The sequence below is a fragment of the Macrotis lagotis genome, chromosome 8 (assembly GCF_037893015.1).
Source record: "Macrotis lagotis isolate mMagLag1 chromosome 8, bilby.v1.9.chrom.fasta, whole genome shotgun sequence".
Lineage (NCBI taxonomy): Eukaryota > Metazoa > Chordata > Mammalia > Peramelemorphia > Peramelidae > Macrotis > Macrotis lagotis.
The window spans coordinates 98851201-98868908 of NC_133665.1; the positions used below are offsets into that span (position 1 = coordinate 98851201).

General features: G+C 35.6%; 1 protein-coding gene across 1 annotated transcript; it reads left to right on the forward strand.

The window, feature by feature from the left end:
• The first annotated feature begins 24 nt into the window (after nucleotides 1-24).
• Nucleotides 25-16828, forward strand: LOC141495881 (KAT8 regulatory NSL complex subunit 1-like). The gene is made up of 7 exons (XM_074197729.1): nucleotides 25-111; nucleotides 5354-5526; nucleotides 8411-8532; nucleotides 9528-9582; nucleotides 12071-12186; nucleotides 12650-12905; nucleotides 14379-16828. The coding sequence occupies exons 1-7, from the start codon at nucleotides 69-71 to the stop codon at nucleotides 14646-14648; spliced, it is 1035 nt and encodes a 344-aa protein (XP_074053830.1). The 5' UTR covers nucleotides 25-68; the 3' UTR covers nucleotides 14649-16828.
• The last annotated feature ends 880 nt before the right edge of the window (nucleotides 16829-17708 follow it).

Genomic DNA, 17708 nt, shown 5'->3' on the forward strand with positions numbered 1-17708 from the left:
CAGCAAGAAGAATGAGAGAAGGAACAGCTCAGTTCCTTAGAAGAACAACTTGAAACACTCCTGGAGAAATGAGAGGCCCTGGCATGCAAAGTCCCTGTTGTCCTCACATTGGTAAGTGGCTCACATTCCATCCTTTGTGTTGAGGACAATATAGATTGTTAATATTGTAATTTGACTGAATTTACATTTCACCATTTTTTTTTTGCCTAGTTTGAATTTATCCTATTTCTCTGTAACACTATTTTGCTAGAAACATATACATTAATAAGTAGGAGGTGATAGATGAGAAGACTGGTTGCAGGAGAGTTTGGGGATTACTAGTTAAGCCTTTATAATTCTACATTTATTCCAGGCCCTTCCTTCTTACTTATTGTTACTTTATGATAAGAACTAACTCATTAAGGAGATTTGAAGATAGAAGCTGTAAAATTTATTTTGCATATATTTTAATTTCTCAACTATTCTTGGTAGCTCCTCCCATGTAGAGGAGCAAGTCATATATATAGATACAGATATAGATATATAAATATATGGTAGATAATCTGCCCCAGCATAGAAGTCTCATCTATTCACATCTGTAACAGAAGTAGTCTCCTATTTGAGCATTTGTCTCCCATTTTTCTTTTCATTTGTTACTTCATTAATGATGATACTCAGTGGATTAACAGTTATTTTTTGACCTCACAATCTTTTATGATCTAAGAGAGTAATAGACCTTGTTTTGGCAACTTTTAAGGCTACATTTTGCTTCACCCCTTCATGGTTGATGAAATTGCTGTTCTCTTTTCTAGTGTTTTTTTTTAATATTATATACATATAAAGAGCTTTGTTTAACTTTTGGAGCCCTATAAATTCAAGATGAGTCAGTTAATTGTTTATGCTTTGCTCCAATTTTTCCAACTGTATTAAAGAATGATTTGACCCCTCCCCAAAAAAAATGACCAACCACTATTCCAAAAGATTCACAAAAGAGCATGCTTCAAAATCCATTAAAAATACTTATAATCATTTTTCTAGCTGTATGGCCTTGGGCAAGCCACTTAACCCCATTTGCCTTGCAAAAACCTAAAGAAAAAAATACTTATAATCAAATAAAAAATTTTCTCTATTAGCTATTTCTCCAAAAAAAGTATATGCCAACCCTGAAGAGATGATGAAAAAGGGTAAAAACATCACTTGTACAAAAATATTCATAGCAGCTCTGTTTGTGGTGGCAAAGAATTGGAAATTAAATGAATGTCCTTCAACTGGGGAATGGCTTAAACTGTGGTATATGTATGTCATGGAACACTATTATTCTATTAGAAACCAGGAGGGATGGGAATTCAGCGAAGCCTGGAGGGATTTGCATGAACTGATGCTGAATGAGATGAGCAGAACCAGAAAAACACTGTACACCCTAACAACACCATGGGGGTGATGATCAACCTTGATGGACTCACACATTCCATCAGTGCAACAATCAGGGACAATTTGGGGCTGTCTCCAATGGAGAATACCATCTTTATCCAGAGAAAGAATTGTCGAGTTTGAACAAAGACCAAGAACTATTACCTTTAATTTAGGGGAGGAAAAAACTGATATCTTATTGTCTGATCTTGCTATCTCTTATACTTTGTTTCTTCCTTAAAGGATATGATTCTTCTCTCATCACATTCAATTTGGATCAATGTATACCATGGAAACAATGTAAAGACTAGCAAGTTGCTTTTTGTGGGGGGGGGAAGTAAGATTAGGGGGAAAATTGTAAAACTCAAAATAAATAAAATCTTTAAAAAAAATAAATATACATAAAGTAGAACAAATTTTTTTAAAAAGTATATGCCAGAATCCAGACTCTGAATCCATCTCCTATCTAGAATTTTTTGATTATGAGTCCTCTGCAATGGTTGTTGAATACTATGTTGATCAGAGTTCCTAAGTCTTTCAAATAGTTTGTTGTACACCTTGTGCTTCACTCTGCATTGATTTATAGGTCTTACCATTTTTCTGTGAAACTACATCCTTTATCATTTCTTGTAGCATAATAATTGTATATCACATTCATATACCAAACTTCTCCAACCATTCCTCAATGAATAGGTAACCATTCAGTTTCCAATTCTTTGTCATATGTTTTTTCAGTATTAATATATTCAATATTATATTATTTCAGCTTGTCCTTTACTTCAATATATTTGTACTCTAATCTGTTGTTCTCTTTTATTTCTTTGGAAATTCATACCACTATGAATTAAAATTTTTCTTTTCTACTAATTATTGTAATGTCCTTACTTGTTCTACTATTTCTTCCTAACTTCCCTCAAGCTCTAATCTTTATTGAACCATTCTGGGATGTCTTGCTGCAGTTCCATTATTTTTAGGAATCATTCTACAAAGTTCTGCAGTTCATTAGGTACTAGTTCAGTTTCCTTTGTCTTACAACATTTATTTAGAGAAATTTATAATCATTTATTTATCATTGCTCATCTTCTGGTCTTAGTATTTCCTCTGTTAATTTATCATGCTTTTAAACTTTTGTGCTTGATTTTTATCTGAATTTTCTTACTCCTGAGATCTTCAGTGATTTTAGTCTTTTTTCCTAATCTTTCTTTATAGCTTACTTTTTGACTATTTCCCCTCTTCATATTGAATTTACCCTCTAAAATTGAACTTGAGAGATGTGTTAGTCTCCTCCTTCATTAGAGAATTTATATGTAACAAATGGAAGCCAGTCTCTCTTCAATTCAGGTGGCCCCCAGCCCTGTTCTCCCCAGTCTTGTTCCTCTGAGTTAGCATCAATTCCTTTTTATAAGCTTTGGGAAGGATTGCCATAGGCAAATGCATTACTTTTCCCTTTTACACTTTCCCCTCTTCCCTTCATGTCTAGTCAGAGTTAAGGTACTCTACTTGTTGCCATAGACCCTCAGTACAAGGGCAGGAATCGAATATATCAGCAGAAACTTGAGCAAGAGGAAAAGCCCCGAACAGACCTCAGAGTACAAGTCCAAAGATCAGTTTATGCACATTGAATTCATAGAAGCTGATGGGAGAGGAAGTGTGCTGAGTTCATTAGGGATAAATGTTCTCTCCTCTTGATTTTTAAAGATCTTATACCTCTTATTTGGTTCCTTGTTCTGTGGTAACAACTGTAACTGCTGAGCTAGAAGAATTATCTTGTTCTCCATCTAACTGGTTTAAATGATTGGAGGTTTTAAGTCTTTCAGAATTGTTTTCTTATTATAGTGTCAATGTTGTAATTCAAATTGTTCTCCTGATTCTATTCATTGTGTCATTTCATTGAAACTTTCCCATGTTTCTCTGAAACCACTTTATTACCATTATAATCATAAGTGATAATTTGTTTAGCCAACCTCTCAGGCTCTAGTTTTTTTTCCTTCCCCTTCCAGATTGATTTGATTTTATTTGTTTTGACTAGATAAAAGAGGTCATTCTTTGCCTCATTTTTACCTATCCTTAATCACTGAATGGGCTTTGCAATTTACAAACTGAGTACTAGGTAAAAATTTAGCTCAACAAGGTCAAAATTTCCCGCTGCATCTGAGATCATCTCCAGCTTGCACTGGACCTCTCAAGGAGAGAGTGAGGCAGATGACTTTGCATGGTTCTCCCTCATCCAGTTTCACTCACAAATCTTATCTCCTTCCTGAATGCCATAGTCCTCTTTGAGAATGAAGCATAAACAATAACAACAAAAAAGAAAAACTGTAAATATTTTTGCCACATATATCTTTTCTCTGAACTCTGTGATTTCTATATAATTTTCCCATCAATTTTTATTAAATAGTGAATCCTAATCTGCACAGCACTTGATGTCTTTGGATTTATCAAACATTAAGTTAATAAGGTCATTTCTTTCTATATGTTGTGTGCTTAGCCTGTTGGTGAATCTCTCTCTCTCTCTCTCTCCCCCCAATATTAAATTGTTTTGATAACTGCCTTATAATATAGTTTGAGATGGGATCTCCTCTGCCCTCAGTGTTCTTTTAATTGTTAAATACAATTATTTTGCCTCCCTTCTCACTCTAATTGATCTTTGCTGGTTTTCAAAGCGTTGAACCCCTGTTCCTCCCTTGACTTTTGTGACATTGTTCTCTCCTTGTTCTACTCTTCCACCATTCCTTCTCAAAATCTCCACTGGATCATTATTCACCTTTGAATGTGCCATAGAGCTCTACCATAGACTCTACCTTCCCTTCGCCTTTCTTTCTCTTTTCTTACCTGTTCCCATATAACTAGAATCACTATACAGATTACTCCTGGATTTCTATCACCAGTCCCATTCTTTATCCCAAACTATAGTTTTGTTTTAACATCTACATATTGGAAATTTTCAATATGATGGCTCCCAACATGGGTAAAAAAAAGAGCTTGGTATTTTTCTCCCCTTAGTCCTTCCCTTTTTCCCAGCCTGTATATTTTTATTTGAAGGTATCATCATGCTTGGAACCATTCTCTACAATTTCTTCTCCATCATCTCTCACATCCAGTCAGTTGTCAAGCCTTATCAAATCTGTTTCTGCATTTCTGAAATGTTTTTCTTTCTTTACATTCAGTCATCTACTACCTTAATTCATTACCTCTTCACCTTTCTCCTGGACTGTTTGGTTTTCCTATCAAGTCCCTCTTGATAGGAAGTTTCCACTTTATCCTTCACAAAGCTGCCAAATTGTTATACCTAAAAAAAGCTTCAGTAGCTTCCATTGCCTTGAATGAAATAGGATTTCTTCTTTAGCATTTAGAACCCTTCATTTTCTTTCTCCAACTTATCTTTTTAGATTTTGTTACATATTACCTCAGTGATTTTCCATATCATACACACTAACTGACCTATTTGTACTTGGCATGTTGCATGTCAACCATGGCATTGCACAGGTTTTCTCCACTGTCATCCATGCCCTTCTTCATCACCTCCAGGTCTTAGAATTCCTATTTCCTCAAGGCTTGCTTTCTTTCATTTTGTATACATTTTGGATTTGCTTTACCATGTATTGTTTTCTCTCATAGACTGTAAATTCATTTTGGGTAGAGACTTTCATTTTGATCTTGGTATCAACTTTGCCTCATATAATGAGTGCCTGTCAAAAAATGATGCATGTTCTGTGTTTATTTTTGAAGCTGTGGGCCATAACACAAAGTTTTCATTTGGAAATATTATAGTTTCTTACTTTGAACTATTATAGCTTGATAACTTCCTCTTTCTAATTGCTCCCTTTCATATCCAGAATCATATCAATTAACACTTTTCCAAGGTCATATTCATTTTATTAGTTTTACCTTCACTTTTGTCTGAGCCATTTGCTTTGCATTTTTGCTTGTTGTTAAATGCCTCTGGAATTCTGATCTCCTACAGATTCACCTCTTAAGGAGGGAAGACACCTTAAAGGATCAACAGCCAGTCCTAGCGTATTTGCCTCCAGTCCTCAGACCCTGAAACCCAGTCTTTTGGAGCACAATCTGTCATCTTACATTGTTGATAGTTCTGCAGCACCATCATTCAGCCAGCCCTCAACTAGTTCTGCCTTGGTGAGTCATGGTTAAAATTAAAATGACCATCAACTAAAAGGAGTTGCAAGAATTTTGGGGACATCTATATAGGCATAACATTGCATATAAAATTGTTGCTGTCTTAGTATTAGAACATAGATTAAAGTCCTTAAATGCACATGCTTTTTTGGTTCTGATCTATGATTTCATGAGATTCAGTTTGGCATCCTTTCTACAGTTTCTAGCCATAGAGAGTTGCTCAGGGCCCTGAAAAAGCAGGACTTTGTTCATGGTGACATGACCAGCATTTCTTGACTGCATTTTTTTGCCTACAGAGAAGCAAGAGTTTGAATCTACATTATTTGTATACAAACTACATCAATCTGCCAAGTTCAATAGCTAGACTTAACCTTTTACATTTTTGAAATTAAGATTTAAATGTGACCTGTCCATGTTTATCCATGATTATCCTCTCTGGCTTGGTATCCCAAATAATAATTGACATATATTACTTTAACTTTTGCAGAATAAACATACACAAGTTCTTATTTGGGCCTCATAACAGCTCATGCGTTGTCACATATCATCAATCATCATCATCATCATCAACATTATCATTATTATTATTATTCCTCTGCTTACAAATGAAAGAATTGAGGCTCAAAGAGGTTAATTATTTTGTCCATGGCCAACCAACTAGTAAATATGGGAGGTGCTATGTCCCAATGCTTGTCTCTTCTGACTTCAAATCTAACACTCTTTCCATATACTGCCTTTTAATGTGAGATTTATATTTCCCACTAAATAATATTCAAAGGATATTAATAGAATTTTCAGAGAAAGCATTGTAATTATTTGTTACCACATTTTTAAAAATTCTACAATCACCAGTAAGAGAAACAGAAAGTAAAGCAACTCAGTGAGATGACAAAACAAAATTGAATGTTAGAGGACCTTTGTGAAAATAGACACTCTTGCATTAGTTGAGTGGTAAACTTAATCAGATCATTTTTGGAAAGCAATTTGGAATTAGTCAATTTAGGTCACTAAGTTGTTTGTGCCCTTTGACTCAATAACTCTAATATTGGGTCTATACCCCAAAGAGATCAAAACCATACCAAAGAGGCCTGACATCTACCAAAATATTAATAATAGAACTTTTCCAATAGTATAGAATGGAAAAACAGAGCAAGTTCTCTTCTGGGAGGAAATGGCTAATTAGATTGTCATATATCAAAGCATTTCTGAGTAGGAAGGGACCTAAAAACTGTCTATTTCAAATCAAAAAAGAATCTTCATCACAACTTAGGAGACAAAAGTTCATCTAACTTCTGTGTGAAGACCTCCAGTGAGGGGAAAATCCATTGCCTCCTGAATCAACTAGTCTCATTCATAGGTAGCTTTAATTGTTAGGAAGTTTTTTTCTGTCTTACAGATTAAATTTTCCCTTGTACTCCCACACATTATTACTCTTGACTCTTCCCTCTGGTGTCAAAAAGAAAAGTTGAATCCTTCTGCCACATTTCAGCCCTTCAGATACTTGAGCACAGTAATCATGGTTCCCCTGAATTCTCTTCTTCAGGCTAATCATTTCTTTTTCATCTGATTCTCATATGGCATGTAATCAAGACTTTTTATTGTCCTGTTTGACCTCCTCTGGCTTATCAGTGTCCTCACTAACCTGTGGTGGCCAGAACTGAACACAGTATTCTCCATGTTTGTCCATAGCAAAATACAGTGAGACTATCACCACCTTATTTCTAGGAGCTGCCTTTTTCTTAATCTTGTACAAGATTATATATCACATTATCTTCTTTTTGCCCTCTATTAAAATCCCCATATCTTTTCCAGACAAACTGCTGTCTGCCCATGCCTCCCCCAACATGCCTGTGAAGAGTCAGGTTTTTTAGTTCACCTATCAAACTTTACATTTATCCTTAATAAATTAAATCTTAATAGATTAAGCCCATTATTCTAAGCTGTCAGGATCTCTTTTCATCCTGACTCATGAAATGTGTTAACTATCTCTCCTGATGCTGTATCTAGCTTATAAATGTTATGGAACATTATTATGAAATAATAAACAAATATGAAAAATTCAGAAAAAACAATGACTGCAATCATCTGAATAGAAAAAAGAAGAAACTGAATTATCAATAAGTATAATAATCTTGATTCTAGAGAAGAAACAATGAAACCTTTAGTTGAATGTACAGCAGTGTAAAAGTAGTAGAAATAGTATTGTCAGGTGAAATCCTTATTGAATTTTTCTTTGGCTGAACAGTTTTTCTTTGTTACAAGGAACCATTTAAATACTGTGGAGAAGGATAGAAGAGGTAGGCCTCGGGGGGTTAGAGAATAAGCATGATACAAAAACTAAAGTTGAATTTTAAAATTTTTTTATGTAAAACTATGAACAAATTTTAGAAGATATCTGAGACTTTATAAAGTCACTGGACTTAGTAAATTCAGGTTTTCAAAATCTATTTTAGATTGGACCAACCAATATCAGACTTAAAGGCATCTTGTAACTGGTCAAGTCAATTAAATTTCTTGACCTGGATAGTTAACTTAAGCATAAAAAGAGATTTCTCTCAATTGTTATAGAACTAGACTTTTCAATAGATCTAGACACTACTAGAAGTGATTTAACTCTTAGTTCTAAAGAGATTGATCCATGGACTCCTAGGCCCCCTTGAAGTTTAACTCAAAAAATTGCTAAACCAGCCTTATGTTTACTTAGACTTCTTTTCAAGTTCTCCTGTGATTCTCTTAGAATTTGACAATTATGAATCAGCAAAATGAAAGCACAAGTGATAGTTAAACTTGCTAAATCATTCTCCTAGTTCTCACATCTAATTGATTTGGTGCTAATATCATGATATAACTTTTACATTTCTGCTACGTGTGGCTCATACTGAAGCAAACCTCAAAGAAGAAGCGATCAGAAAACTCCTATGATATCGATAACATTGTGATTCCCATGTCCATGGCAACTGCTGCTCGAGTTGAAAAATTGCAGTACAAAGAGATCCTGACTCCAAGGTATAAAACAGTTGGTTTGCAGTTTAGAAAAAAATTTGCTTAATAATGGTAAAGAAGATACCATTTCTGAGAATAGTATTGATATCACTGTCTTTTATTAGGAATAGAGAAGTTGCCAAATTAGAGTGTGGAATAATGAGATTAAGTGGGAACCATTTTTTTAAATCTGTGAAATGACAAATCTACTATGTTATATGAACGTATTCCTACTTGACCCAGAATTCTCAGAGAATGTACTAATCTAATAATTGATTGATAATCTTATAAATTGTTGTTATGTTGGTTTTCTTCATTTTATCACCACTCCTTTAAAGGGCATTTCCTTTATTTTCATCACCTTGGTTTTCTTTTTTTTTTTGTTCTCTTGTCAGTACCTTAACTGCTTGTTTTCTAAACATTCATCAGCAATTAAGGAATGACTTAATTAAAATTTTTAGATTATATGTCATTTTACTTAAAAGAGCTTATTTTTAATTGAATGTGCCATTGTTGTTCTTACTCATGAAGGGAATGAAAATCATTGCATTATTTTATATTGCCATTGAAGTATTGACTGGCAAACAGAAATATTTGATCTATAATCAACCCAAAGTGTGACCTTGTTAGTGAAAGTTATATAAGTCTTTTCTTCAAGAAACTTATCACCTAGGTCTAGATGATAATCAAATATTATCTAAATTGAATTTAGTTGACAGCTGCCAAGTTTGTTTTAAGTTGTCTAAAGGAAACCAGGGCCGGGGATCATGAGAAATCTGTAACCCTGATATTTTGGTGGATTGTTTAAGGGTTGGTTCATTGAACTGAATGTTTAACAATTTTCCACAAGGTCCTTTCATTCCTCACTTAGGCTTCCTAACATCTCAGTGATAGGATAGATATCATCTTAGAAGTCTGTAGATATTATCTGCAAGGAAAGAGAAAAGATAAGTAGTTTTGAGAAGACTCTGAACTGTTGTTGTTTGTTATCTTGACTCTTTGTGTTCTCCTTTCTTTAGCTGGCGTCTGGTTGAATCAAAAGAACCAGAAACATTAAGTCAGATGAATTCCAAGGTAAGAATAAAGTATACTTTATTTAAAAATGGTAGCATACAGCATTTTTCATGTTAGTTCTTCCTAACAAGGATAAACAGTGGAACCAGAGATTCTCAATTCAAACCCAGATCTGCTATTTATTATCTGAGTAACATCAGGTGAGCTGCTTAACCTTTCTGAGTCTTATTTTTTCATTTATAAAATTATATTGTTGAATTTAATAGACCACTTAGGACCCCTATACCTTTAAATCAGTGATACTATGAGGAACTTACAAATGAAAATAGAATAGAGACCTTTCCTCAGCTAAGTTAGTTTACATATTTAAAAACAATTATATTAAGATTTTCATTCAGAAAACAAATGTAATTCAATGTTTACATATTTAAAAACAATTATATTAAGATTTTCATTCAGAAAACAAATGTAATTCAATCAACCCATTAAATATTTTTTTAGTTCAATCAGTAAATAGCTAAAACACAAATGAAGACAAATGAGTGCAGTGTTTGTCATTTGTTTTCTTTTTAGGGTTTTGGGGTAGTTTTTGCTTTTTGCGTTGGTTGGAGTTTTTGTTTTTGTTTTATTTTCCCTTAAAAAACAAGCTAATATGCCATTCTTTCTTTAGGTGGAAGAATAATAGCAAAGTGTAAGCAATAATAGCTAGCATATAAATGATTATATTCTTGACCTCTGTTCATTTTCTGTATAAAAAAGGGCTATTTGTCTTTAAGTGGGTTGTCAAAGTTTGCTGACAGATACTAACTTGTTTCTTAATTGTGTACTGACATTTTTAAGCACATAAATTATATGGGTTTGAGAAACAGGAGACCTTGCAGCTGAATTGTTGTCTAAGTAGATAGAAAGGACATAAGCCTGCATTCAGTGCTTACAAGATACCAGGCAGGTGTTGAGTGCTTTAAAAATATTATCTCATTCAGTCTTTATAACAGTCCTAGGAATTATTATCCCCATTTAACAGTTGAGGAAACTGAGTCAACAGTTAAGTGACTTTCCTAAATCTAAGACTGGATTTGAACTGAAGTCTTCCTGTCTCCAGGCCTAATACTTTATCTTCTGTGCCACCCTGAACACTATCAATTGCTCATGCCCTCTTCACCTTTCTGGCCAAAATTTCTTAACACGGTGACACCAACTTTAGTGCTTATACTGTAAATCTAGGTTAGCAAACTAGAGAAGCATCATCAAAGTTACATTCTTGTAGACACAAAAAGCAACTGACACATAATCAGAAATGGTTCTTTCAGTATATTTCTCACTTTCAATTTCCATGGCTTTCTGAGTGTGTATCTGTGCTCTCTATAGAATGTCAGGAGAGTAACTACTTTGCTGATCTTGTAGTGCAAGAGTTATCTAATCTTAATCTTTGTAAAACCCTGTAGTCTTGTATGTGTTTATAAACTCTTTAAAATAAAAAGACAATTCTGTTTCACTAGTCACTAAAAACCCTCTAAACCAGGAGCTTTAATCCAAGCCAAGCCTTTATGTAGGGTTCCCCTTTCAAACGACTAAAGTCAGAGAAAGCCTGTAGAGGGACCTAAATTTAAAGTGTCACTATAGTTTATTATACTAATGATCAAATCTTCATTTCCTCCTTCCTAAAATTTCATTCCTTCCTCAGACCCTATGCCACACAATCTCATTAATGGAGAAATGAAATTATAAGTTTAATGGTGTGGGTATTCCATCCCATTAACAAGTAACTCAATGCACATGTAACTTAGACTCTGAAATTCGTTACCCCCCCCAAAAAATTCATGATTCTGAATGTGGATGAACCTCTCTCAGCTTAACTAGGCTAGTTCTAAGTCAACAGATAAGGTATTAGACCTCCCCTTCTCACAACTTTTCCAGTGCCTACTGCAGTGACAGGGCTTTCAAGAATCCAGGGTCATCTCTCCAACACAATGAGGTGTGTTAGGATATGACTTTTGTTATAATGAGTAACATCATTTTGTCCATGAAGACCATATTATGGGAGCAGCTAGGTGGGGCAGTGGATAGAGTACCAGCCCTGGAGTCAGGAGGACCTAAGTTCAAATCTGGCCTCAGACTCTCAATAATTGCCTAGCTGTGTGACCTTGGGCAAGTCACTTAACCCCATTGCCTTGCAAAAACCAAAAAATAAATAAATAAGCCAAGACTATATTACACTATCTTAGGTTTGATGTTCCTTAGTCATAGATTAGAGAATGAGTAATAGTTTTTGTCCACCCAGCATTTTGACTACTCTTTCATAGTTGATATGTATTTCAAATCATAATTGTTCAGCACTTGTGGGCTTATAAGATCCTCATAATATCTCCTTTTTTTGAATGTCATACATGTCAGCAGATATTTTAATATATACATTGGTTGGTAGCACTGTGCTCACTAATGTTCATTAGTTTTCCCAATATAACATTACATCTTCGCATTATGGTCCTGAGGATTTTGGTATTGTAGGTGTCATCATTATGACTGAATCTGATATTTTTTTTCTTAGCTAGAAGACACATCTGATGATGCTTATCGGAACCGTCACTTGAAATATGAGGAGCTTGAGAGGGCACGCTGGGACTCCTGGACAGCATCTGCTCTTTCCCATAGACGAGGGACCAGGTCAGTTTTAGTGAGAAACAGTGAGAATATAAGGGTCTGGAGACTTGGGTTTTGATTCAGGATCTGTCATCATTTAGTTGTAATAGTCACTTAACTTCTCTGCTTCCCTGTTTCCCCATCATTTAAAATTAAGGTACTATAAGATTCCAAATTTTTGCAATATGTTTAAAGAAGAAAATCCAGCCTAAAGGGGCCTAAAGTTACTAGATAGTACTATTTGTATAAGCATTAAAATAGTACTAACAAGAAGACCAAGGTATTGACTAAGTGATATGTAAATTGTAAGCTATCTGCTAGTTTTAATAATCCGTGATTCTAGGTCTAACAGGATTTTCAATTAGTGAAGGAAAATTTGGTTTTTGTTTTCCTAATGTTGATAATAAAGCTAAGAGTTGTCTGGGCAACTAATCATGGGACTTTGTTATGAGTAACCTGAAGGTGATTCCCACATTATAATTTTTAGCAGATCTTCCAATAAAAGTGAAGGTCGAGGAACACAACCTATCCCTGCTGCAAGCCTAGTGATGTCCCAGCCAGTATCTCCAGATACAGCAAATCATAATTTTAATGATCTGGCCCATTCTTCCACTGGAACTTCCAGTCCTGAACCTTGCAGCTTGTTGCAGTCTCTTTCCATCAAGGACAGGACTCCTGTGCCATCCTCTTGCAGTGAAGACACCTGTTCCACTACCACTGATATTAGTGATGATGCAGCACAGGTGAGAATTATTGCTTCTCTGAAGTTGCACTATTTCTTTTCTTTTTTTTTAGGTTTTTTTTTTTTTGCAAGGCAAACGGGGTTAAGTGGCTTGCCCAAGGCCACACAGCTAGGTAATTATTGAGTGTCTGAGACTGGATTTGAACCCAGGTACTCCTGACTCCAGGGCCAGTGCTTTATCCACTACGCCACCTAGCTGCCCCTGAAGTTGCACTATTTCAAATAAGAAAAATCAGATTAAAAAAATAATATATGTTCACTATATGTGTGTGTGTGTGTGTGTGTGTGTGTATAAAGCCACTATATAACCTATTCTAATATTTAACCACTTCTAATATTTTCTCCTTGTGGTCATTCACTTATGAATAGGCAACTGTTATTGCCTTGACAAGTAAAATACTCTATCATTGAAAATACTGCAGCAAAAATATATTTAGTATCTTCCATTCTAAGCAGTTAGCTTGATTCCCATTTTATATGCCCCAAAGCCAATCAAAAAGGGTTTTTAAAATTGGGGGGGGGTGCAAGGCAATGGAGTTAAGTGACTTACCCAAGGTCACACAGCTAAGTAATTATTAAGTGTATGAAGCCGGATTTGAACTAAGGTCCTCCTGACTTCAGAACCAGTACTCTATCCACTGTGCCACCTAGCTGTCCCCGAAAAGGTCTTAAGGATGAACTCTGGAAAGTATAAAAGCTATAATAATTTTAAACTGTGTATATATTGCCTCTAGATGCCTAGAAGGTTAATTCCCATAATATAGAATATTAACTCTTTGAGGGCAGGTGCTTGTCCATTTTCATCTTAATATATGCCATATTTAATACAGTGCTTTGAACATTTAATTGATGCTTAATTAATAATTATTACTATAGTCATCTTCCTCAAGTAGAACTGGCTAAAATACCTACCTAAATTTTATGTATTCTTCAAAGGATATGTAAATTAGACTTAGTATTGTGGTACTATAAAGACTTCAAGATAAAGAAATTGAAAGTCTTTGTTTTCTCCATTTGGTTTCATTTTTCCCCCCCTCTGGCTCTGTTATATACTTCAAACTTCTTCTGGATTCCTGTCATTACTCGCTCTACCTATCTCTTCTTCTCTGATTATCCACACATTTTGCTGTAGGATATTTTTTATTTGCACTTGTAAAATAATTTTTGGTTGCCTATTCTTTTAAAAGTAGTTGGTACTATGGCAACTAACTGGCATATAGTATATGGATTAGCAACCAGCCTTAAAGTCAGGAGGACCTGAGTTTAAATTTGACCTCAGACATTTACTAGCTGTGTGAACCTGGGCAAGTCACTTGACCACAATTGACTCTACTAAAAAAAAATTCAAAGTAGTTAGTATAGTTTCTTTATAAACTGTATATAACTGTTTTACTGTGGGCTCTTAAAAGTGGAGGTCTTTATTTTTTTTTCTTTTAAGATAATTTGATCTTGTGCCCTCAATACTCTCTCACAGATAGTCCAGCCCTGGGAGCGCCGTACATTTCCTCTTTCAGACGCATATTGTCAAGCTCTCTTGGATCAGCCTAATAAGCTACTGCCTCCTGTTCCAAAGCCATGGTGTTCAGGTCGAAAGCCCAACTCCAGGACTCAGAACAGCCTGCCAGAATCTCGTCCCCTTCCTGGCAGTTTGCCTGATGGACACTTCCAAACCAACAACAGCAGCTGCATAGAAGAGTTCACAAGCCATGAATGCTTCTCCACTAGGCTTCTGAAGAACAGATGATGCCTTGGTTCCTATGACAGATGCTGTGTCACATGCAGGCTCATCTACTTCCGTTCAGTATCCAGAGCTTAGCAGGTGAGCTAGCCCAGCAGAGAGGACCCAGGAGTGGTCACTGCTGTCCAGGAGACCAGTCAGGTGGACTTGGGCTTCCACTCCCACAGGTAGGCAGAGTGTGGAGGCACTTTGAAGTGCAGAGAAGGACTCATCCACTTAAAGAGTCCAGAATAAAGGAGAGAAGGTCAGGCTGGCTTTGAAGACCAGCATGTTTGGAGCTGTGCCCCATTTTAGAGATGGGAGAAAATTGGAAGAACCAGATTAGACAGAGTGGCTATGCCTTTCAGTAGATTTCTAGTTCTTGGGCATCTTGGGGTTGGTGAGTATGTCCAAGAACACTCAGCCAACTCTCAGGGCATTTACTGTGGGCTCTTTCATATAAGTAAAAAACAGAGCTACTTTGCAGGGGCAGACAACAGGCCATTGCAGCCTCCCAGTTTTCTGGGCCTTCTATGTATTCCTAAGAAGCTGGTTATAGTCCAGTGATAGGCGTATATGGAGGAGAGGCAGAACTTCAGTGACTATTCCCATAGGCTCTGGGTCTTGTCTCTTCGCTATCTAGTATAAACATGACATCATGGTTCCTTAAAGCAGATGAAGGTCAGGGTCTTCGATGCACATGGGTTGGGTTTTATTCAGTTATCTAGACGCCTAATTCCAAGTTGCTTGTAAGTTCCATTATTTGCAGTTTCTTATATTAGTAATAATTTCCCCCAATCACATAATGATTTGGACTGGGTATTCAAATCCACAGTCTCTTTGAGTCATCCTTTTTGGAAAGAATACAAGTTAAGTTGAGAAGACCATTGAAGTTAAACAAGCTGTGGATTTCTTCCTCTATGCTAGAATTAAAATACTTTCTTCAAGCCCCTGAAGGGAAATAGAGTTATTTAACCATCTATCTTTTTAGCACATGGGTCTCACAGCTGTCTAGAATGGAGCTATTACTTACATATGCATGTGATAGAACTGGATCAAGGAGGGCTGGAATGTCTCTGTCTGAGAAAATTGCCCTACTCCCTATTTAGAAACTTGTTTACTATCGATGATGATGATGATGATGATGATGATGATGATGATTCTCATACATGAAGAGAACATTTAACTTGCCAAAGACATCAGAGATAGGCTTTTCCTTTCTTAGCCATGGGACTAATCTGTGATTCCTTAATAATATGGCTTAAGTGTGGGCCTACCCAAAGCCAGTGGCATCCATTAGACCTTTCAAAGTCCTTTAGAGCCCTCTATTTCCATGGCAGATCTGAAAGGGACCAGTATTAGTAAATCCCTTTTTGATTTCCCATTTGCCAGTTCCTGTGGGACTTTTTGAAAATTAATAAAATTTAAAAACACTGAGTAACAGACTTCCTGCCCCATGTCTAGACCCTATACTGGGTTTCAGATACCTCTCTATTTGGGAAAATATGCCAAGTGATGTCCATGTAAGAGATATATTCTAAGAAAGCCATGCATTCTTTAGTAAGAGTGCTGGAATATTACCGACAGATAGAGGTGTTTCTTTTGCCCCATAACTTAAAGATCTGTCTCTTCTTGTAATAGGAATGGGTTCCCATTATCTGCTTTTCAACACTACTAAACTGTCCACTTTCTTTCCATATCTCCAAGCTCTCAAGCTACAAATTCCTAGGTTAACCCTATTAGTAGTTGTTAAATGGGAAAATGTCTAGAATTCTCATGGAACAAACTCACAATTTATTAGATTTTAGCATGATAAAACAGCTCTGGTTCTGCAAATCCCTGACCACTTTATGGCTATTTTTAATCTGTCTAGCTATCTTAATTGTTTCAACCATTTGACAATAATTAATGTTACATTTCAATCCCTTTCGCCCTCACCTACTGTATACATGTCGCTTTTGGTGTAACTGATTTGTACATACTTTATATCCTTATCATTTTTTATTTTGTGTTTCTTTGGATGGGTGAGAACAGATGATCTGCAAGTGAAACACAGGGACTATTAGCTACTGGAATGTCTGAAGGAAGCAAAGTGCATTTCAATGGCAATGTTACAAAATGTGTTTCACAATAACTACTTCAAAGCGCTTTGTGCTCAACACTAAAGCTAAGGACAAAAAAAAATAAACATGTAATTTACCAAAGTGTTCCAAATGTATCTGTCTTCTCTAAAATATTTGTGTTTTAATTTTAATTAGGGTTCTTTTTTGTTTAAGGTGGGTAAAATTATCTTAAGCAAACAAAGTTATATTTTAAAGATCTAATTCCATGCCTAATAATTTACCGGCTTTGTTAATTTGGAGGTAAAGGGATATATAGAAGGAGGTTTCATTTATTATCAGTGTTCTTTTTTCTGTAGAAGTAGGGAATGAATCCCCAACAGGCCCACTGATTGAATATGATAGAAAGGCAGTGAAATACATTCCTGTCCATGTCTAAACTTATCACAGTATAGTCAGAGGATAGTAAGAAGTATCTTTGCATAATAGTTGATGCAAAGCCTAGAAAGATTGTGCTAGTAAGAGGATACTTCATTATGATGGGAGAAAAATGAGGACAAGATACTTAACTTAGAGACAATGGGCTTTGAATGTCAGAGGCCAAGAATCCAAAAGAAGAGCCACAAAAGATCTGTTTCCATGATAATTGCTGAGTTTATTGCCAAAAAGTAGACCTGATGAAAAGAAAATCAACAGGAGGATTTGAACAGGCTTGACAGCCCTAGGGTATTGCAAATAGGGATAGGCACATGAACTCCTATGCTTTCTAAACCTCTCAAATACCTAGTCACTGACTGAATTTATACAATTGACTCAAAAGGGAAGAGATAGCAAGATCAACTGATAAGGTGAAAAGGTAAGGAAAAGCTCATTAATCCAGTAAACTACTTTTGTTTACAAAGGGATGGCCCTGGGATCATTATTTCAAATCTTGAAGTCCTGTTTCAGCAGGTAGCCATGAATTTTCTTTTACTCAAGTTGTATGTTGTTTTTTCTTCAGAAACTCATTACAGAATGACAAATTATT

Bases quoted from the DNA above. Each gene is read 5' to 3' on its own strand.
- LOC141495881 (XM_074197729.1), top strand. From the start codon at position 69: ATGAGAGGCCCTGGCATGCAAAGTCCCTGTTGTCCTCACATTG. The intron at 5,527-8,410 runs GTGAGTCATGGT...CTCATACTGAAG, and splicing joins CCTCAACTAGTTCTGCCTTG to CAAACCTCAAAGAAGAAGCG. The intron at 9,583-12,070 runs GTAAGAATAAAG...TTTTTTTCTTAG, and splicing joins TAAGTCAGATGAATTCCAAG to CTAGAAGACACATCTGATGA.